The 23,736-nt window shown below is 46.6% G+C and overlaps 1 protein-coding gene across 2 annotated transcripts in view; it reads left to right on the top strand.

Annotated features, from left to right (window-relative positions):
- LOC147883102 (RNA helicase family protein) overlaps positions 1–23,736 on the top strand; it is a 78,271-nt gene that overhangs the window by 38,673 nt on the left and 15,862 nt on the right. For both annotated transcript variants that reach the window (XM_087399268.1, XM_087399267.1), the window contains one exon: positions 8,907–9,121. In XM_087399268.1, coding sequence (XP_087255394.1) covers positions 8,907–9,121 — 215 coding nt within the window. The remainder of the gene's footprint in view (positions 1–8,906; positions 9,122–23,736) is intronic.

Here is a 23,736-nt window from a genome sequence, read left to right on the forward strand (position 1 = left end):
CTTCTAAAGCACATTTTTCGTGCTCTCTTAAAGAGTGTTCTTTGTAGTTCTCAGTTCTCCAAGTATAAAGCAAATTCTCTCCTGATTGGGGGAGGGGGCCCTTAGTGGGTACAGGGACCTAATCTGTTGTCGACTGTACTCTGTCTCTACCCTCATCTTATTTATCTCTCTATGGTGTACAACGCTAATTCCTCGCTAAAGGATTTAGCAAGGTCTTGCTGTGAATTACACGATTAGATTACCGTTGCAAGTTACATTGGTATCAGAGCTTCGGTCTGTATCCAGCTTGACTACCGTGAGTGTATGGTTGTGTTGAGATCTGGAAAGGACACACAATCAAGCCATGAACACAATCAAGTGTCATGGAAGGGTCAGGAAAAGGACTCACCCTTGAAGGATTTGAAGAGGAGAAAGACTACCAAGAAGATTCGCTTGCGCCAAGTGCTCAAGAAGTGATGGCGAACCTTCTAGAGCAGAATCGGGTCGTCCTACAGCAACTGGAAGAATATTCATATCAGCTAGAGGAAAGTAGAAGAAAGTTGGACCAGACAAAACAACGTTTGGAGGAAACAGAAGCTGAAAAGCCGTTGGAAGAAAGAGGAATCACATATTTTGAAAAACTGCTCTTGTTGATGCGTGAGGAACGCAAAGATGAGGAGGCACTGCAACACGCAGAGCTCGCCCAGGCACCGAGGCAACAAAAGCTAGACCGAGAGGCGATGCTTCTCCAACACAAACAGATGTTAGCCGCTATGCAAGCAAGTTTGAGTGCAGCAGCCGTCACTGCCACATCTTCGTCATCGATAAAGGTAACACTACTCACTCGGTCCACTCCAAATTTTGTTAAGTATGATGTCAAGTGTGACCATTAAGCAAATTTTGCAATTTATTCATCAGTTTGTAGCTCATTTTCCGTTAGTGCGGATTCAAGATGAGCAAGACAAAGTCCACCTCATAGCCTCTCATCTTACGGGTGAGGCGGTGGTGGCAACATTGGGCTAGTAAGCATGCTGATCCAACAACGTTTAAGACAAAGGTCGTTTGGGCAACATTTGCGGCCAACCTCAAAGCCCGTTTTCTCCCACCTCGATATATGCTTAACCTGGAGGATGAATTTTCTCGTCTCTCCCAGAATGGTTTGCATGTGTTGACATACAGTAACAAGGTCATTACGCTGACGTAGCAGTTGGGCGTGTTGGAGAGCGCCAAGATGAAGCAATTCATTTGAGGATTGTACATCAACATCTGTTATACCATTCGGAACTTCGACCCGTCGGATTACGAGCGGGCGTCGACTCTTGCACAGAATCAAGAGATGATGCTGAACGGGGGAAAGCCCAAGCAGGTCTAGAACGATTCCAAAGCCTTGCAGCAATCAAACAACATAGCGGGTGAGGATCAAAAGAAGGACAACCAGTTCCAAAAGAAAGACGGCCAAGCTTCTGGTCAAAAGAAGTCCAAGCCCAAGATGACTCTGGATGAGAAGACTAAAGCGAGCATTATTGGAGGCTATCTACAGCCGGACGAGCAGAAACAATACCACCAAGAACATCGCTGCTTTCATTGTCACCACATCGCTGGGCATGGCAAGAAGAATTGTCTGAAGTGGCGTGTCGAGACTGTTACGAAAGCGCCTACTTCGTCCGTCGCGAATGTATTGGCGCTTCCAGCCCGGTCTCCATCCTTAGCTACGAATGTTATCTTCCCTACTTTGAATGCCGTTCCCACGGTGGTCTTTCAAGGTAAGGAGGAGGGCGATTTATCAAATCAAAAGAAGGTGCTCATTCGAGCATACAGCACAGCTAACGGGCATAAGTTTATTATCTTGTTCGATATGGGGAGTTCAGAAAACGCTATCTCCCCTCAGCTTGCCAAGACAGTGGGGTGCACCTTGGTGCCTCACGAGCTTGCAGTGGATGGGTTCACGCTCAGCTTGTGCACATACATCACACATAAGGCCATCCATTTCACTTTTTCAGTTTAGAAGGCCATGTTATGCGGGATTTTATTTTGACTCCTTTGATGGGGTGTGACATGATCCTCGGGATTCAGTTGTTCCGTGAGCATGTACGGACGCCTGATTGGCGGCATGACACCTTCACTATTGTGGAAGGTTTACCTAAGCCCGTCGTGATACGCGGCGATCGGAGCAAACTAGGGATTTCGTTAATCTCGCATATTCAAGCAGGTTACGCCGGCCGCAAGGGTGCCATGTGTGCACTTGTCTACGTCTAGTGCCAAATCGCTGCAGTTCAAGCCGCTCCTCCGATGGGGCAAGCAATGATGGATCTACTCCAAGAGTTTCAAGACATCATGCTCCGGGATGATCTACCACCCCAGCTTCCTCCCAACCGATCGGAAGACCATCGTATTGATCTACTTCCGGACTTGACACCTCCAAGTAAGTTCTTGTATCGACTTTCCAAGTCTATGGAGGGGGAGTCAGAGCAACAATTGTCTCAATTACTGCGCTCAGGGTTAATTAGACCTTCTTCTTTTCCTTTTGCTGCACCCACTCTATTTGTGGCAAAGAAGGATAAGTCCGCATGACTATGTGTCGACTACAGAGCACTCAACAAGCTTATAGTAAGCAACAAGTTTCGTATGCCCCGCATGGAGCACATCTTGGAACCACTCAATGGTGCAAATTTTTTCTCAGAGATTGACCTCAAGAGTGGCTACCATCAAGTCCGGATTTTTGAAGCTGACATCCCAAAGACAGCTTTCCAAACAGAGCGAGGTTATTACGAGTTTCACGTCTTGCCCTTTGGTCTAAAAAATGCACCACTAACATTCAACAAGATGATGTCACGGGTATTTGCAGAGTAAATGGGATGTGCCTGTTCATCTTTCTCGATGATATGTATTTGCAGAGTAAATGGGATGTGCCCGCTCCAGCCGAGCAGCATATTAAGGATGTGCGATGTGCCCTACAATTATTACGTGATAACCAGCTATAGCTCAACACAAAGAAAAGTGAATTCGGCTTGTTGGAAATTCAATATTTTGGCTACATCATTAGTGCTCAAGGGATTCAATTGGACCCAGAGAAGATTTAAGCTATCACAAGTTGGGCCGTCCCCACGATGGCTCAGGAGTTTCGATCCTTTGTGTATCAAGCATACAACTCACACATGGATGGTTTCTAGACACACGTAGCCCCTCTTACAGATTTACTCAAGAGAGTAAAGACACACAGACAAAAAGTTTAATCACAGGCAAAGCTTTGCAAGCCTTCCATGACTTGCAACGGCTGGTCACGATAGCACTAGTTATGAAGATCGCCTCTTGGGATGATCCATTTTTTGGTAATCACAGACGCTAGCAATGTCGCATCAGGGTAGTTTTACAGCAAGAAGATAGGCACATGGCACATTACAATAGAAAGCTTAACGATGCCGAAAAGAACTATTCAGTTTATGATAGGGAGCTCCTCAGTGTCATCCAGGCATTAAAACATTGGAAGCCTTTCCTATACAGACGGAATTTCACGGCTAAGACATATCACCAAGTCCGTAAGGGGCTTCAGACAATGCCTAGTGCGCAATGGAGCAGTCGGCAACAACGGTGGAGCCAGATATTCCAGCAGTTTGGGGGAATGATCGAGTACGTTCTCGGCAAAAACAACCCCGTTGTCGACACTCTCAATCAGAAAGGTTCCATCTAGACCATTGAGTAGGTCACTGTGCTCGAAATCAAAGGAAAGCATCTTAATAGCATGAAGGCATAGTACACGGAGTCAGCAGAGTTTGGCATGTAGTTCCAGTTAGCCACGACGCTTTCTCCAGGCCATTACTCATTAGAGGACGGTTGGCTTATAAGAAAAGATTATGTGTACTCAAAGAAAAACGGCAGTTGCTTCTTTATGATGCCCATGACACCCTTACCGGTGGTCACAGAGGTATCAACGAGACTTTGGAGAAGTTTGAACACTAATTCTATTGGCCAAAGATGTGGAAGGATGTATACGGCTATATTTAGAATTGTCAGATATGCCAAAAGGTCAAGGCTTCCCACAAGAAAGCGGTATGCCATTACCAATCCCCGACGATACTTTTCAGGACACATGTATGGATTTCGTGGGGCCACTTTTAGCATCCGTAGGTACGCGTAATACTCAATGTCTTACTATTGTTTGTCGCTTTAGTAAATATTGTATGCTTATTCCTTGCAAACAAACGGCTAGTGTTGAAGATGTAGCTCGTTTGTTTATCAAGTATTGGTATCCCATTGGAGGGTTGCCAAAGACCATCACATCCGACAGGGACTCTAAGTTTACATCTAACTTTTGGCGAGCCTTGTTTGGTAATTTTGGTACTAAGCTGCAGATGTCCAGCGCTTTCCATCCGCAATCGAACGGCAAGACGGAAAAGTATAATGGTATGGCGTTTGATATTTTGAAAGCATATTGTCATGATGCTCAGGGAAAGTGGGAGCAGTTTCTTCCACTTGTGCAGGCCATTCTGAACGATACCTATTCTTCGAGTATTGGTCACACACCTTATGAAGCGGCGTTTGGATGGCGGTTTACATCACTCCTCACCCGGATGGTGTCTCTATCTCTTGAAGTCAACAAAACCACCAAATCAATGGCAGAGAGTTCATGAAAAGCTGCATCGTCAAAGCTCAAGCATCGTATACGCGCCAGGCTAACAAATCCAGACGAGATGTCTAGTGTAAAGAGGGGCAATGGGTGTATTTATGCATTATCAAGCAAAGATTGAAGCAGGTGGGCAAGCGATGCCCAAAGCTGTCCTTCAGGAGCTTCGGACCATGCCCTATTATTCAGAAGATCAACGATGTCCAATGAAGTTATGCCTTCCAGACAGTTGGACTATGCACAATGTGTTTCATGTAGCTTGGTTGAAACCATATTTTGGACCTCCTCTTTCAGAGATTTCTGATGAGCAACAACCTGAAGTTCTTGATGAAGCCGAAGTTTTGCAGCTAGAACAGATCCTTCTTCATAAATTCAAGCATGGGTTAGGACGCAGGATCCGGGAGTTTTTACCAAGTTCCGTGATCGAGGTACCCATTAAGCAGTGTGGTTGGACGAAGATTTTTTCCATGAGTTTTCCCAGATATTGACGGACTACTTGGACACAATGAACCTACCGCCAAGTTAAGAAGGAGGGAATGTCACATACACCCGTGCACTTGGGTGCAAAGTGACACACTGGCTACATCGACAAGTGTGTAATAGTTCCCTAATAGGAGATTTTGTCGTATGCTGTGACCCCTTTGTGAACCCTTGTCCAGGGACGGTCAGGCACAAGCTACGTAAGTCAGTTTCTCAGCCTTAGGTCAAGTCGGAAGATCAGTCCTTGTTCACTAGTACCCACTGGAGAACCGTAGGGTAGTGTTTCCGTCTTAGGTTTAGGGATAGGTTTAGGTCCAGCCTAGGATAGGAGCCCTTCTGGGCCCCCTTAGGGCTAGAACTAGTGAAGAGAATGGCAGGGGAAGGGCTGCCTTTATAGGCTACCCTGCACCCCTTCCTAGGTTGCCATTTATGGGGCGTAGGGCTGTCTTTATGGGGCCTAGGGCTGCATTTATGGGGCCAAGGGACCAGCCAACCAGCCCCAAAATCCCTATAAATAGGGGGCCTCCTAGCCCTCTTTCCTTCCTCATTCAGTTCTACCAGCACTTCAGCCTCCTACAGCTCCTCCTCAACCCCGTGTGAACAGCCTGACACTCACCCCCAGTGGCCTTCTGACCACCTCAGCCTTTGGCATCAGTTTAGCCCTTTGGGAAGATTTTCACGCAGCGCATCAGACGGTAGGGTAGTGTTTCCGTCTTAGGTTTAGGGATAGGTTTAGGTCCAGCCTAGGATAGGAGCCCTTCTGGGCCCCCTTAGGGCTGGAACTAGTGAAGAGAATGGCAAGGGAGGGGCTGCCTTTATAGGCTACCCTGCATCCCTCCCTAGGCTGCCATTTATGGGGCCTGGGGCTGTCTTTATGGGGCCTAGGGCTGCATTTATGGGGCCAAGGGACCAGCCAACCAGCCCCAACATCCCTTTAAAGAGGGGGCCTCCTAGGCCTCTTTCCTCATTCAGTTCTCCCAGCACTTCAGCCTCCTACAGCTCCTCCTCAACCCCCTCTGAACAGCCTGACACTCACCCCTAGTGGCCTTCTGACCAGCCTCAGCCTTTGGCATCAGCTCAGCCCTCTGGGAAGATGTTCACGCAATGCATTAGACGGGGAGTCTGGACAGCGAACGGAGTAAGGTTTGGGGTCTGTTTCAGCAGCTCTTTTCAGTTATCTTTTACAGTTTTACACAGCTCATTCTCAGCTCTTTATTTCAGTAATGTCTCAGCGGATCTATCACTCCTAGCTTTCACTCTCTCACTCACCCAGTAACCCTGCATTGCGGTGGACAGCAGAAGCCTCTCCCTTGCCTTGTAAAAGCGTCCTACATTGTCAGTGTGGACAGCATCAAGGTCTGGGTATTGGTTAGCGTTGCCTCTCAAGTCTTTGGGTCTGCTATACGTGTGCACAGTGAGCTCTTCAGAAGCACATCTTTGTGCTCTCTCGAAGAGTGTTCTTTGTATTTCTCGGTTCTCCAAGTATAAAGCAAATTCTCCCCTGATTGGGGGAGGGGCCCTTAGTGGGGTACATGGACCCAATCGGTTGTCGACTGTACTCTCTCTCTACCCTCATCTCCTTTCTCTCTCTATGGTGTACAATGCTAATTCCTCGCTAAAGCTTTAAAGAAGGTTTTGCAGTGAATTACATGATCAGATTACTGTTGCATGTTACAGATGCTCTCTCATGATGAAGACATGGTCTCATAAGCCTTTTTTTGGCCCTCCCAAATGCTAATAAATCTCTCTCTCTCTCTCTCTCACACACACACACACACACACACACACACACACACGCACGCACGCACACACACACATTGGTAAGACTAGTATTATGTTGATTAGAATCTAGAAAAAGGATTAACCATGCTTGAAGTTCAAAGGACACCGATTAGAGATGGTGGCCCCATTAAATACTTGGATTGGATGTCCCCTCCAATCACAATTGTCAAGGATATATAGGAAGTTAGAAGCAGGTGGGATGAGCTACTATGCATTCGAGAATGATTGTAAAAAGACTTCCCATACTTCCACTCCATATATGATACCAAGTGTGACCAAGCCGCCTCCAACCAGCCAACACTATATGTTAGCCTAAATCTTGGGAGTGAAAGAGCAAGATCATACTATACTTTATTCTTGAAGCCTTTGGTGGAAAATTCTCGACATGGCAAAACTTGCACATGTCCTTCATAAAGGAAAGCAGATTACAATCCATGGCCCTCTACTCGGGGGAGAGTTGCAAGCCATGTAAGACCTGCAAAAGTAAATTTCTTACATCAAATGTATGGTAATTGCTAAGAAGTGGTGTGCAGACAGGAGGTCATAATTCTTAGTACCGAATCCATTTGAGATAAGAACATCATAGAGGCCTTACTACAACTGCCATGATCCGCATGGGTTCACACCACCTTTGACGTGAGATCAATAGAGACGTAGCTAAATGTCCGAAGGGACCACACTATTTTGCCAATGGAGGTCATAGAGTGGAGCGACACACTTTGCTTGAATGCCTAGCATGTGAGGAAATCAAGAGACGATACTAGAGCATACATCAAGTCACACCGCAACTGTTAGTTTTTTGGCGAACTTTGGACTCACCATCACATGATGGGGTCCACATATGCCTTGTGCTTTGATAATAGGCCTTATTGACACGTCCCAGCTCTCCTGAAACCTCTGATCTGCAAACAAACACACACAACGTGAGAAACTGAGCAGGCTGCTCACCACCCAACCATGACATCTACGGGATGTGATCCCGAATCAGGAGATGTCCCCTCCGAGCCACGAGCTGAGCTACTGGCACGAACTCCCAATCAGATCCAAACCAGCCTGGTGTCCCATACCACCAGGTGGCGCTGTGAAGCCTGGTATCTGCCACTGGGCCTTGGGCTACGCTAAGATGCAGGCGCGCGTCCGCGACTCAATCTAGGAATAGACCTAGCACCTGGGAACGAAACTTGCTCCCATCGTCTCTCTGAGAACTGACCCCCCTGGGCCCCTTTTATAGACCCGGGCCCCAAGTGCCAAAAATAGCGAAGACCCCAAACTGGTTAGTACCCTTGCCACTCAACCCGAGAATCAAGCCTGCCTAGCTCTAAGCCTCCCCAGGCTACCTGAGCTAGTCTTGTGTACCCAGTACACGTCAGATACCAATCCGTGCACATGACACTTATGGCCTCTCGTTCCATTTTATTTCATTTCATCTTCCCCTTTTCACCCCTTAGGGAGTTTTGTCTTGCAATCATGGTTCTTGGTTTCTATGGGCCGTATTTGGCATCTCGGGAGGATAATACAATCATCATCATCATCTTGTTTCTGTGCTGTTCAACACATGGAAATTTGAATGCCAATCGAGAAGAGAAGATCAACAAGCTTTGCTTAATAACATGGGGATGATTACACACTACATGACACAACGGCACACCACACAATAGTGTATTCATGCTCATCTATGGAACTCATACCTTTCTTTTTCAAGTAGACCCTGGAAAAAAACAGGGTTATATTGTTTGCTTTTGGTGCCTTGAGCTGCCAAACTAGGGTGTTTTAAAAAGAAAGAAGGGGAGGGGTGGCTTTTATGGATTGTTATATTTGCACATAATACTGTTAATGCTTTTGCGTTATTAGACAGTTACCTCATGCACAAAAATCATTGAGGCATAATGTCAACATTGAACAAATTGAGTATCTAGCTCCTTGTATATTTGGAAGGGACTATCTTAGCTCATTGTCTCTTAGCATGTATATGTTTTTCCATCTTGTTTCTCTGGTTGTGCATTATGTAACGCATGTATAATCTTGCATGTTTTTTTTTTGCCAGGTGGAAGCAAGTATTGAATACATTTGTAGGCTGGAGGCACATGGTGCAATACTTGTGTTCTTAACTGGATGGGATGAGATCTCAAAATTACTCGAAAACCTAAGAGAGAATAGTTTGCTCAGGGATGTCCAAAGGTTCCTTATCCTTCCTTTGCATGGTTCAATGCCCACCATCAATCAGAGGGAGATTTTTCAGCAACCTCCAAAAGGGATGAGGTTAGCATTACGCTTGCACAGCTCTGAAATAATTGACTAAATTTCTCTTTTTGAGTTCCAGACTGCCTGTGACTCTTGTGGAATTTTTGAAAACCTATTGCTGTCTTTTAGGTTGATGTTACAAAAGAGACTAAGTTTAGAGCTTGCCGAAAAGCCTCAAACTTAGGTCGAGGTAGAGCCTTCGTAAAAAGATCTGCCATGTTGTCTTCAGTGGAAACATAAGACAACTCAATATTTTTTTTTGTGGAAAAAACAGTGCTAATTATATTACTTCGAGAACAAGATACAAGAGGTCAGCTTATAGCTGACGGGCTGCGTTCACAAATCGGACACAGCCCTAAAAGGTAGCAAAATAAACCATCCTCTCACGGAGGGATAAGACGAGTATGAATGAACAGCCATCGGGGTGGTGAGTAATGCCACCGAAGGCCCTGCGTAGTCTGCTCGAAGAAGAGGCCCTGTGTGTCCCAAGCCCGGAGGAAGCGTCTCCGCTTCTCCTGACCGGCCCGGGAGTCTCCATGAATCTGGTCCCACTGGCCTCTGAGGGTATGAATAATCTCACTCCAAATCTTCGCCATGATCTGGGCAGTCGATAAGGAGGTGCCACCTAGGATCTGCGCGCAGCAGCGCGAGGTCCAGATGTGCCACCCCGTGATGCTGCAAATAATCTCCCAGACTGGCTGCCTCTCATGAGCTCCTGTATCAGCCTCTGCTAGGTGTTGTGGGATACCCTCGAGCGGACCCCACGTCCCCTGTGTAATAAGGAAAGTGGGGTCCTGCTGGCATGCCTCGAATAAGTGATGAAGACCAGGTGCGGTGCTGCACCAACAGAACGCGCCCCAAGTGATCAATCCTAGCTCTGGTGTTGCGCGAGTAAGGATCCCAAAAGTCCACCTCCACACTTCCTGGGCACGAGTGCAGCTCCACAGGCAGTGTTTTGGTGTCTCCTCATCCGCATGGCAAATCTGGCAACATCCGTCCTGGCCTATCTGCCTCAACCAGCTCCCCACTGGAAGACCTTTGTGGGCAAGAAGCCACAGGAAGTATGAGATCTTCCGTGGCCGCCAGCTCTCCCACAAGGCCTTCCAGAATGCCTGCACCTGGAAATACCCTGTGCGTACCAGCTGGGTCGCTGGGTGGGGGGGCGGCTCTGCATCCTCCCGAGAACTCGCCTGCCCAGAGTCGTACTGTAGGCGAAGGAGGTCGGCCCCTGTCCTGTCACAATCTCTGGCCACCACCACTCTCCTGGGTCCCAATCAAGCTCTGACAAGGCCCGCCCCTCCCAGAGCCAAAGACGCCAAAGCTGCACTTGGTCCTGCTCGATGCTAGGGTCGGTACTCCAGACCTTCCCCAAGAGGCCTACGACCCGAACCCTCTGCCACGGGAGTAGGGGGTCGATGAGCGCACCCTCTCGCCTGAGTCGTCCATCCCCAGAGACCGCGAAGAAGGAGATAGAGGAGTCATCCATACGGCCTGCGATCACTAGTGGAATGCCACGGGGGGTGAACTGTCCCAGCCAGCGGGTGTCACCAGGCATGAGGATCTGAGGCTCAGGTGGAACCAACCAAGCAGCTGGGATCGCACCGTCGATCTCCGTGCGTCTCGCCTGGGCTCCACGTGCACCTCCAGCTGCGTCTGCAAGATCAGTCATCTCCAGATGTCTGTACGTATCCCTCCAAACACGAAGGGATCGGGCTGGCCCCCTCATCCAGCCGTCCCACCTGATATGTGATCTCTCCCCCAACTGAAGGCCCTCGGCATCTCTGACCTGACCGTTCCAGATAAGCGGCTGACGATCGATCTCCTCCTGACAGCTGGGAGGGGACTGAATGAGACTGAGGCGGAGCCGCCTCCAAACCATGAGGAGGCTACGAACGAGTGGGGAGCGGGGCTGAGTGAGCGGGGCGGAGGTGAAGATCCACCTGAGGGACGGTAGCCACTCTCCACCTCGGCGCGGGACACAAGAGCCGACTCCCTGCTGAAGTAACATCTTCCACGTCTGCCCCCCTGGGGTCAAACCGCGAATGACAAGCTTGCCTAACAAGGCCCGACTCTGAAGCTCTGGATCAATGACCCCCAGGCCACCCTCAGCCTGCGGAAGAATGACTGTCTGCCAAGCAACCCTGGCTCTGGTATCTCTATGACCATCCTCCCCAGACCAAAGGAAGTTCCGAACCAATCTCCTGAGCTGTGCCACGCTGGATCTCGAGAAGCACCAGCAGGAAGCCACATACCAAGCCGTGGCTAGGAGGACCTGGTTAACTACCAAGGCACGACCTGCAAGGGAGAGCTTAGCAGTGCTCCAGAAAGCCAGCTTCCGTCGGATGGAGTCTAGCACCGGGAGAAACTGCTGAGCTGGCGTGATGTCTAGGCCAACCTGGAAGCCAAGGTATCTAGCTGTCTGTCCACGTGGAATCCATTTGAAACCCAGAAATCGCCCCCACTGAGAACACGCCCCCGGGTCTGTGAGAAAACCAACTGATTTGTTCCAGTTGATTTTCGCACCAGCGGCCGAGCAGAAAACCTCCAGGGCCACCATCCGCACCCTCTCTAGCATCCTCTCATCGTCCTGGACATAAAGGGCTGTATCATCTGCGTACTCCGAGTCCAAAAGCTCCGTGTCCTCCCGAAGTGGAAGGCGAACACCCCTGAGCCCTGTGGACCTCGCCCGAAGGTAGTAAGTCATGGCCTCGGCGAAGAAGAGAAACAGGTAAGGAGCCAGGGGGCAGCCTTGACGTACTGATCTCTCCAAGCTAAAGCGCTCACCCATCCTGCCTCCAATGATGACTCTGCTAGACGCTGTCCTGTACAAAGCTGAGATACCCTGAATCCAACATGCCGGGAAACCTAGCCGCTCCAGAGTCCCCTCCAAAAAGGACCAGTCCACGCGATCGTAGGCCTTCTCGAAGTCGAGAAGTAGAATGGCAAGGTGTGAACCGCTGTGCTGAGCCCACTCCGCCGCCTCTGAAAAGGTGAAGACATTATCCAGGATACTGCGATCCTGGACAAAGCCTGTCTGAGTGTCATGGACGAGGTCTGGGAGTAGAGGCCGAACTCTGGCACTGATCATCTTGGCGAGGATTTTGTAGGCAGTGGTAAGGAGAGTGATCGGACGCCACTGGCGGATCTCCTGAAGACAACTCAATATCACCTGTTGATAATCGCTCTTTGACATAGTGATAGTGAACCTCAATGTGCTTTATGCGAGCATGGAAAACTGGATTTCGTGCAACAACCAAAGCACTCTGACTATCAGTGAAGATGACGGTAGGAGCAGTCCTCTCTCGACCTTCTTCTGCGTTTGCAAAGTGTAGAAACTTGCAAACAAAGGTTGGGAAAGCAAAAACGAAATTCCCAATACAGCCCCAACAAAATTGAAATTCACAATGTGGTTGCAAACTCTCAGCCCAACACTTGAAGAAAAACCTCAAGATTCAAACACCACAAATTCTCTAATCCATCCTCGTACACACAATCACTTTGAGGCAATTGCAACAAGCAAACATATTCTTCGAAGATCTAGAATCAAGAAGATAGAGTACACTTTGATACCAAATGAAACATCCTTTAAGCTAGGAATTTATGATGTCCTCTATCTCCATACTAAATTGCAAGCTTAGCCAACCTCAGAATACAAACACATGGGCACATGTGGTATGGGCTAGTGTGTCACCACCCAAGTGTAGATCCCTCAGGATCACCCTCGAGCTAGAGGTCATGCAACCTCCGACTGTAGTCCATCACAGGTAAGGCTACGCATCCCATACCACGCAGCCCCATCTACGCACAGATGTCGTTAGTGAAACACGCCTGGATGGGCTCTCAACCTAGTTGGGTATTCTCAAGAGGCCCCACTCCCGAGAATGCCTCCAAGTGAGCGCAATGGCTCTCACTTATATAGATGTAGGGTGTCTTAGGTGCCTCAAGCCCAAGACTCCCCCTAGTATATCAAAGGTACGATGTGTCCTAATTGTCCAAAGGTTAGGACACGTGACCATAGGTTAATTTGACCTCCATAACACTAGCCTAGTTATGTCAATGCGTGGACATAACATTCTCCCCCCTTTAAACAGAGAAAGACTGAGACATACATTCTAGGAATTGGTGTCGAAGAGAAGCAACACTTTCCCAAGTGTTGCTCATATGAACAATCTTTCCACCTAACCTTAAGATCTGGGTATGGCTCTCTTGGAAGTAAACTACGAGAGTACTCCATTCAAAATGGTCTGCTTTTCCGAAAGGGTAAGGTTTGTATACCGGGTGTCAGAGATACGAGGCATTGTATCTTGTTTGAATGTCCTGACAATCCCAGTGCCAGACATCTGGGGGTACAAAGAACTTTGGATTTAGTCAAAAGAACTTTCTTTTGGTAAGTTGAAAGTTGATGTCGAACAATATGTTCGAAATTGTCAACAATGCTAGAGACGAGGATTGTTGCATCCTTCGGCCAAAGTATTTCCATGGATTTTGTGATAGGTTTACCACAAACTCTCGTGGGCATCATGCAGTTTGGGTAATCGTCGACCAACTCACCAAATTGGCTAGATTCATACCTACAAGAGAGACTATTACATCCCAATAGAGCTCCAACAAAAACGAAATTCATAATATAGCTCCAACAAAAACGAAACTCACAATACTGTTGCAAATTCTCACTCACTGCCCAAAACTCCAAGCAAAACCTCAAGATTTAAACACCACGAATTCTCTAATCCATCCTCTTGCACGCAATCACTCTCGGGCAATTGCAACAAGCAAACATAACCTTCGAAGTTCTAGAATCAAGAAGATAGAGTTCGTTTTGATACCAAATGAAACAACCCCTAAGCTAGGATCCAAGATCTCCTCTATCTCCGTGCTAACCTGCAAGCATAGACCACTATCAGAATACAAACATGCGGTATCAACGAGTGCATCACCACCCGAAACGTAGATCCCTCATGATCACCCCCAAGCTAGAGGTCAAGCAACCTCCGACCATAGTCCATCGCAGGTAAGGTGTACAAATGTCGTTAGGAAGACATATGCTTGGACGGACTCTCAACCTAGTTGGGTATTCTCTGGAGGCCCCACTCCCGAGAATGCATCCAAGTGAACAATGGCTCTCACCTTATATAGATGTAGGGAGTCTTAGGTGTCTTAGGCGCAAGACTTCCCTTAGTGTACTAAAGTTACCGTGTGTTCTAACTGTTCGAAGGTTAGGACACATGACCGTAGGTTAACCTGACCTCCATAACACGAGCCTAGTACAATATCATAATGCAAACACACGTGTGGTATCGGCTAGTGCGTCACCACCCAAACGTAGATCCCTTAGGATCACCCCCCAGCTAGAGGTCAGGCAACCTCCGACCATCGCCCATCCCAAGTAATGCTGTGTCCCATACCACGCAGCCCCACGTGCGCACAGATGTCATTAAGGAGACACAAGCTCTCAACCTAGCTGGGTATTCTCAGGAGGCCCCACTCCTGAGAATGTTGCCAAGTGAGCAATGGCTCTCACTTATATAGATGTAGAGTGTCTTAGGTGTCTCAAGCCCAAGACTCCCCTTAGTGTACCAAAGGTACCACGTGTCGTAATTGTCCCAAGGTTACTACACATGACTATAGATTAACTTGACCTCCATAACAATAGCCTAGTTATGTCCATGCATGGACATAACAATTGGCCCTTCAGTTACTAATGGATATTGCCAAATACATCTTGTAGTCAAAAATGCAAGGGGAGTATGCGAATTATCTGATAATTCATTAACTTCTATTGGAATTGAAACCATCTTGGTGGGTGCATTGTCTCATCCACAGTTTTATGATGCTCTTTGGAATCCCAAATCACATTGTTTAAAGCATCGAAGGTCAGATATGAAATATGTTTGTCTGTCTGTCTCTACCAACAAAGGACACTCCGCTAAGCAACAAAGTCGGTGTTTATTGCGATATAAGAAACGATAGTTTCTTGCTGCCATGAGCAAGATCTCTTAAGTGTCCTTCACTGCAGTAATCCCAAAGAATTGATGAAGCTCTTGGAGAAGAGATCACCATGCCCTATCAAGGCCGCCAGCCTTTGGAAAGCTTACATGGATACACTATGATGTTCCTATCAGACCCTTGCTTGACCTAGAGGACATCCCTTGCCCCATTACAAACACACTCTTCACCACATCCCGCCTAAAAGAAGCAATCAAGAAGCTCCATAATGGCAAAGGCAGACCCTCCAAGTGAAACTCCTGCCTACAGTGGGAGGTACTTGTTCAAATTCTAGCCAAGCTTTTCAATGGAGCTTTCTGCACAAGCCTTCTAACCTCTTGAACCACAAACGCCATCATATGCATTCACAAGAGAAGGTTTTCATGGATGAGCAACTATCGAGTTGTTATGGTTGGTGATTTGATGGTCAAGGAATATGGGTCGCTCTTGAGATACACTTTAGTGAGCAAGCTTAGAGCATGGGCTTGTGCATGATGGGACATGCAAGTTTTAGACGGGATTGCTCCACACTGGACCACATCTTCTCCGTGTGAGTCATTATACAGGACATGAGATTTAGGAAAGAGAGAGTATATTGCTGCTTTGTAGACTTTCAGAAGGCATTCAACTTTGTGTCTCAAGCTTGACTTATTGCACTACTTTGAGCTTTGGATATGGCACATGATGCTGTCTGGGTAGTTATAGCTTTGTATGAGAGGTTTACAGTTCTCTGGAGGTGAGATTTAAGAAAGAGAGAGTATATTGCTACTTTGTAGACTTAAGAAGGCATTCAACTTTGTGTCTCAAGCTTGACTTATTGCACGACTTTGAGCTTTGGATATGACACATGTGTGAGAATGGGAGACAGAGAGCAAATGAGAGCAAGAAGCAGGAGAGAGTGAGAGCTGAAAGCTTAGTTGCAAATAGATGAGAGTAAGAGAGATACAACTGAAGGAGTGAGATAAGGTTTTGTCAGTAGTCACTAACCATAGTTAGTGGACTAACTGCGGTTAGTGGGAAAAACCTCTTAAAGAGGGAAAAGTTCCCCTAACTAGCTTATTAAATTACATTGGTCACTGCTGAATTATATCTATAATTCTAACACCCCCCTGCAGTGCCAATGTCATGTACAAGGATGATTAATCACCAAACGGATATAAGTTCAGGGCACTGCGAAATGCCTCAAACTTTTCACGTGGAAGTGCTTTGGTGAAATATCTGCAACATTGTCATGTGTGGACACAAAGATCATACTGATCTCTCCTGCATGCAACTTCTCTCTGACGTAGTGATAGTGAACCTCAATGTGCTTCTTGCGAGCATGAAACACTGGATTCTTTGCCATTACAATGGCACTCTGACTATCAGTGAGAATTGGAGAAGGACCCTCCAATGACAGATGAGGATCAGCAAATAGACGACGCAGCCAGACACATTCAACTGTTGCTGTCAAAGCTGCCCTGTACTCAGCTTCACATGATGAGGTAGCCACTGTAGATTGTTTCTTGCTTAGCTAGGAAATGCAAGCTTTACCCAAAAAGAAACAATTGCCACTAGTGGACTGCCTAGTGTCATAATCACCAGCCCAATCTGAATCACTGTAGGCATGCATCTGCAAGTCACCCCCCCTGGGAAATAACAAGCCAAAAGACTTCGTGCCCTGCAAATAACGGAAGATGCGCTTAACTGCCTGCCAATGCATAGTTTTTGGGCTGTGCATATACCTGCTCACCTGAGATACTGCAAACTGAATATCAGGTCTAGTGTTGCAGAGATAAATGAGGCATCCAACAGCCTGACTCTAAAATGTGGCATCAACTGATTCTCCTACATCATGCATTGTGAGTTTCAGCCCCGGCTCCATGGGAGTGGCTATGGGCTTACAATCATGCATGTTAAATCTGTCCAAGAGTTTCTGCACATACTTGGATTGAGACATAACAATGCCACGTCTCTCTTGAGAGAACTGGATTCCCAAATAAAAGTGAAGCAGCCCCAAATCTGACATGTCAAAGTTGGTCTGCAAATCAGCTTTGAAATCTGCAATATTATCTTCATTGGACCCTGTGAGCAGTACGTCATCGACATAAAGAATGATGACTAAAATTTCCCCCCCATCCTTCTTGATGTAGAGGGTGCTCTCAGTAGGACTATTGTGCAGCCCCTTGCTGGTCAAAAAGGCATGAATCTTGGCGTACCATGAACGAGGGGCCTGTTTCAGCCCATACAAAGCTTTATTCAGCTTGCATACCTGAAGTGCATTTCCTGAAATTTCAAAGCCTGGAGGTTGTTTGACATAAACCTCTTCCAACAAGTCTCCATTTAGGATGGCTGTTTTAATGTCCAACTGATGAACATTCCACTCAAAATGTGCAGCCATTGCAATAATAGATCTGATGGTGGTCATCCGGGATGTAGGAGCAAAAGTCTCCTCATAATCTATGCCCTTTTTCTGAGCATAGCCTTTGGTAACCAGCCTTGCCTTGTATCTGTCAATGGAGCCATCTGGCTTCCGTTTCACCTTGAAAACCCATCGTGTACCAATGGCATGTTTACCTGGTGGCAAGTCTACGACATCCCAGTCTGATTTTTCTGAATGGACTGCAATTCATCGTGTATGGCATTCATCCAATGCACATTGTGCTTTGCTTCTTCGAATGTTGCAGGCTGCTCCTCATCGAGAAGAGTACCTGCATATGCTGATTCCACTGAATTAGCACCTTCCATGTGCCTTACTGCACTGCGAGTCCTGCCAGGTAATGGAGCATCAATCTTACTCTCCCTGAGAGTCTGTAACAGCCAGTTTGGGACTGTTTTTGCTGCATGTATGTCTGCAATTTCTTGCTGAACCACCCGTTCCACTGCCTGTGGAGGTGGCAAGACATCCTGTGGCTGAACTGGAGCATCGGGAGGTGGCTGTAAATTCTGATTTGCATCAGAAATATCAGTAGGGGAACCCAAGGCAATGGGTAGCAACCCCTCAAAAACATCCTCTGAAGAAGAAGGCACATGAAATTCAGCCTGAGTGTGAGCTGAATTTTCTGCAAATATCACATCTCTACTGATAATGATCTTGCGTGTAGCAAGATTGTAGAGACGGTACCCCTTGCTTTCTGCACTGTACCCAATAAATATGCACTTAATTGCCTTATCTGACAACTTATGCTGAAATTCAACTGGCACATGAGCATATGCAAGGCATCCAAAGACACGGAAATGATCCACTGAAGGCTTTCTCCCATTCCAGACTTCATAGGGAGTTTTTGTTTTCAAAGCCTTAGTGGGAGACCGATTTAAGATGTAGTTGGCACACATTAGACCTTCAAGCCAGAATTTGTGAGGCATGTGCTTGCTTTTCAGCATACATCTGTCCATCTCCATAAGAGTTCTATTTTTCCTCTCAGCTTTGCCATTTTGCTGAGGGGTCAGCCTCACTGTGAGCTGATGCACAATACCCTTGTCTTTCAGAAAAGCATCAAAATCTGCAGACAAGTATTCCCCACCTCTATCTGTGCGCAATGTCTGTATCTTGAGTCCAGATTCATTTTCAACTGACACATCCCAGCACTCCTAAAACCCCTGATTTGCAAAACAACCACACACAACATCAGATCTGAGCAGGCTGCTCACCACCCAACCGTGACATCTACAGGATGTGATCCCGAATCAGAAGATGTCCCCTCCGAGCCACGAGCTGAGCTACTGGCACGAACTCCCAATCAGATCCAAACCAGCCTGGTGTCCCATACCACCAGGTGGCGCTGTGAAGCCCTGGATCTGTCACTGGGCCTTGGGCTACGCTAAGATGCAGGCGCGCGTCCGCGACTCAATCCAGGATCAGACCTAGCACCTGGGAACGAGACTTGCTCCCAACTGCACACTGAGAACTGAACCCCTTGGGCCTCTTTTATAGACTCGGGCCCCGGCGCCAAAAATAGCGAAGACCTATAAATAGTTCGTACCCTTGCCACTCAACCCGAGAATCAAGCCTGCCTAGCTCTAAGCCTCCCCAGGCTAACCTGAGCTAGTTCTGTGTACCCAGTACACGTCAGATACCAATCCATGCACATGACATACTCCCCCTCCTCTAAGAACTCACTCCTGAGTTCGCTAAGAAATCTGGAAATGTTCTTTGGAGGTTTTGTAATGTCTCCCATGTTGCATCCTCCTCAACACGATCCTTCCACTTAATCTTGTATTCCGTGATAGTACGATTTCGAATCTGTCTTTCACGAAATTCAAGAATACACTCAGGTTCGTGAGGAATAAAAGTCAAATCTGTAACTTCTATAATCTCATGAGGAGAAACAAGTTGATCATCTGCACCCAAGACTTCTTTCAGTCTACTGACATGAAAGACTGGATGTACTTTAACATCAAGAGGGAATTCTAGTCGATATGCAACTGGTCCAATTCTTTTAATGACCTTGAATGGGCCACAGTATCTGGGGGATAATTTCGGAACCAAACCAGTACTTAGGCTCTTGGATTCCTTAGGAATTCGCAAATATACCATCGTTCCTTCAGAGAACTCTCTGGGTGAACGATGTCTATTAGCATAAAATCTGTCCCGATCTTGGGCACTTCTAATAGACTCCTTGGCAAACTGCAACATTTCCGGCATGTCTTGCAAGAAGTTCTTAGCAGCATCATTTTGAATCCCTTTTAATCCAACCATAACTGGTGACTTAGGTTGAAACCCGTACATAAGCATAAAAGGACTGTAACCTGTACTAGAATGCTTTGCACTGTTGTAAGCAAATTCAATCATGGGTAGATAATCTTCCCATGAAGACTGTCTCTTAGATACACATGCCCGAAGCATGTCTTCAACCAACTGGTTGACCTTTTCTGTATTGCCATCAGATTGTGCATGATCCGAGGAACTGATACTTTGAGTAGTTTCTAACTTCTCAAAAACAAGTGTCCAAAAGTTACTTGTAAACTTTGAGTCCCTGTCGCTGACTATGTCAGATGGCAAACCATACAGCTTGAACAAGTGGTCCACAAACTCGTGAGCCAACTGAACAGCTGAAATAGTTGTTCTTGTAGGTAAGAATCTAGCCATTTTTGTCAAACGGTCGACTATGACCCAAATAGAGTCATGACCCTTGCGCGTTCGAGGTAAATCAGTAATAAAATCCATGGAAATACTTTCCCATTTATTACCTGGAATCTGTAAAGGTTGTAATAAGCCCGCGCTTCTAAGGCGTTCAGCCTTAGTAACCTGACAAACTCGGCAACCTACTACATAGTTCTCTATAAATGCACGCATCTTAGGCCAATAAAAGGTATGCTTCACAAGAGACAGAGTCCTATGTATACCTGGATGTCCCGCACTAGGAGCATCATGACACTCCCAGAGAATCTTGGATTTAAGGTCCAGAACATCAGGCACACAAATCTTTTCATTACGGAACAGCAAGCCGTTCCTAATCATCCACTGACCTCCCGCCGCCTGTATCCTAGGTGGCACAATCCCTGAGTCCTGGTCAACCATGGAGCTCCCATCCTGGACTCTCTGCCAATAAGAAAGAACTGAAATGACTATCAGTTGCGTATAGCCCTCTCAAGGATTGAAATAGGTATGAGGATATTTCCGTAAATGACAAAGCATTTACAAACTTAACTCGACTTAAGGCATCCGCCACACTATTCAACGAACCCTTACGATAACGTATTTCGAAATCAAAATCCTGCATTAGCTCTGCCCATCTAGCTTTCCTTCCTCTCAATTCTGAGCCATCACACACATACTTAATTGACTGGTGATCAGTCAATACAAGGAACTTTGAACCATACAAGTAGTGTCTCCAAACCTTGAGAGCATACACTACAGCATAAAGTTCCTTCTCGAGTGTGGGCCAACGATATTGAGTGTCGTCTAGCTTCTTACTCTCGAAAGCTACAGGTCTGCCCTCTTGGAATAGAGCTGCCCCAATCGCATAATCACTCGCATCGGCCTCCAAAACATAAGGCCGGGTAGGATCGGGTAATGCAAGAACGGGTGCTTCCTTGATAGAAAACTTCAAGGTTTCAAAAGCCTTGTTCATTGCATCATTCCAAGAGATCGGCTGGGTAGACATGCGTCCACGACCTTTCAATATGTTGGTCAAGGGTGCCGTGATATGTGAATAATCACGCACTGACTTCCGAAGAAATACCGTAAATCCTAGGAAAGAACGAAGTTGTTTCACAGTCTGAGGGATAGGCCATTCTAAAACCTTCTGGATACGATCCAGATCAATGCCGATACCTTCAGAAGAAATCTTGTGTCCTAAGTAAATGATCTTCTTCATAAAGAAGTCACATTTACTCATCTTGGCATAAAGCTTATGCTGTCTGAGAACAACTAAGACAACCCGGAGGTGTCCTATGTGATCCTCAAGCGTTTTACTATATACCAAGATATCATCTAGGAATACTACAACAAATTTGCCCAGAAAATCCCTGAACAAATCGTTCATCATCTGCTGAAAAGTAGCAGGAGCATTGGTCAAACCAAAAGGTAATACGAGGAACTCGTAATGACCATACCTAGTCCGGAATGCGGTCCTATCTATGTGTTTAGCATAGATACGGATTTGGTGATAACCCGTACGCAAATCAATTTTAGTGAAATACTTCGCTCCGGCCAAACGGTCTATCAAATCATCGGAACAAGGTAAAGGATAGCGGTTCTTAATTGTGACTTTATTTAATCGTTTATAATCTATACACATTCTCCAGGAAGAATCTTTCTTCTTTCTTAAGAGGACAGGTGCACCCCAAGGTGATTTACTGGGGCGGATATAGTCCATATTCAGGTAATCCTGAAGCTGGATAGCTAACTCATCCTCCTCTACCTGGCTCATCCTATAAGGTGGTACACTGATAGGTTGAGCCCCTGGGACTAAGTCTATGCGATGATCTACTGCCCGTTCTGGAGGTAAACCTTTCGGCAGTTGAGCTGGGAATACGTCCTTAAAATTATCTAACAACATTCTCAATTCCCGGTGTTCAAACACACTTAATTCATTCTTGTTAATTACCGAAACAACAAATGAAGAAAGTGGAATCAAAACACACTGATAGACATCATAATGAGAATTGTTTAATATATTCCGAAGCTGCATCGCAGATACAATAGGCCCCTGAGAAGGGGGAATTTGATCACACTGAATACAAAATTGGGTGTCCTTATCTACAAAAGAAAGCGTATGCTCCGTCCATCCGATCTGAATATTGTGGGTATTAAACCACTCTATCCCGATCAACAAGTCTATAGGCTCCAGATGCATAACATAACATGTGAGAGCTCCCGTGTAGGCCTGAATTCGGATAAGAAGCGCTTCAACCTTGCGATCCCAAAACTGCTTCCCAGCTGGAAGCTGCACCTCGTAGGTGTGGTCGCTAGGTACTGTGGACAGCCCCATCTTCTGCACAAATTTGTAATTAACAAAATTGTGAGAGCTGCCCGGATCAAAGAGAATGTGAACCTGTTGGTCCCTAACTTCTCCATAAACTCGGAAAAGATCATGGGAACCAAACAACGAAGTATTGAAAGTACAATTACAAGAAAGTGGGCAGGTAATGACATTTACTGAAATACCTGTCATCGTGACTTGGTTCGCTCCCTTGGCTGCGGTACGTGGACCCGCCTGGAGCTTCGGTCCTAGCACCAACTTTTGGTTCTTCCGCTTAGGACACTCATTCTTTGTGTGGCCCCGCTCCTCGCAATAGAAACATCGGCCTTCTTTCTTGAGCCTGAGAGTGCAAAGGAAACGGACCTTACCATTCTTTGCTGGAGTTAAGCTTTTCCTGGAGGCGTTGTCTGTAGACTTCGTCTCCGCAATACCAGTCGTATGCTGAAAGAACTTGCGTTTGTTCTTTCCACTCGTATCGGTAACTGTGGTTGCCTTGGTGCGGGCCATGGTATCATCATATATGCGTGCATATGTCATGGCCTCCTGCAACGTTGTGCACTTGTTGTTCTTTATCTGCAACTTGTAGGAGTCTGGCAAACCATCCACGAAGAAACCTAACAAGGTTACTGGATCCATTTTAGTGGCCCTGGTTTGCAGATCTCTAAATCTTTGAAGATAAATTTCAAAGGTCAAGTTTAATTTTGACATATCGAGGGCCTTGAGCTTGTCGACGATATCGTAGTCATCCTACCTTCTTCAGGAACTCCTTCCTGAAGATGCCCTCAAAATCTGTCCAAGTAGCAGGCTTAGGCTGGAGTTCTTTCCACCATAGCAAGGCTTTACCTGACATAAACCCTGCTGCAAGCTGGATCTTTTTCTCATCTGGATAGGGGTGGAATTGGAAGTGTACCTGCCACTTGTGCAACCAAGTGTCAACTACCTCCTTTGTTCTTGACTTTTGGTCACCCGGAAAAGGATCTGGAGTTATATTCGGGCCTAGCACTGAAGCCATGGCATCCACATGCGTGAGTGCCTGTACAGTGCTAGCCAGAAGAGTGAGAGTTGCTTGTATCCCCTGGAGTTGCTGTGTCAACCCCGATTGATTAGCATTGACCTGCTCGAATTTGCCATCAAGAGCAGTCGTAAATTCACTGAAGGCTTTTTTAGTTATCAGGTCGTCATAGAGACCCTGATCCTCCTCTCCCACAGGAGTGTAATCCAAGTCCTGCTCTCCCATGGTGA

This window comes from Dipteris shenzhenensis, chromosome 28 (assembly GCF_047967505.1).
Source record: "Dipteris shenzhenensis isolate YYH24624 ecotype China chromosome 28, Dip_SZ_1.0, whole genome shotgun sequence".
Classification (NCBI taxonomy): Eukaryota; Viridiplantae; Streptophyta; class Polypodiopsida; order Gleicheniales; family Dipteridaceae; genus Dipteris; species Dipteris shenzhenensis.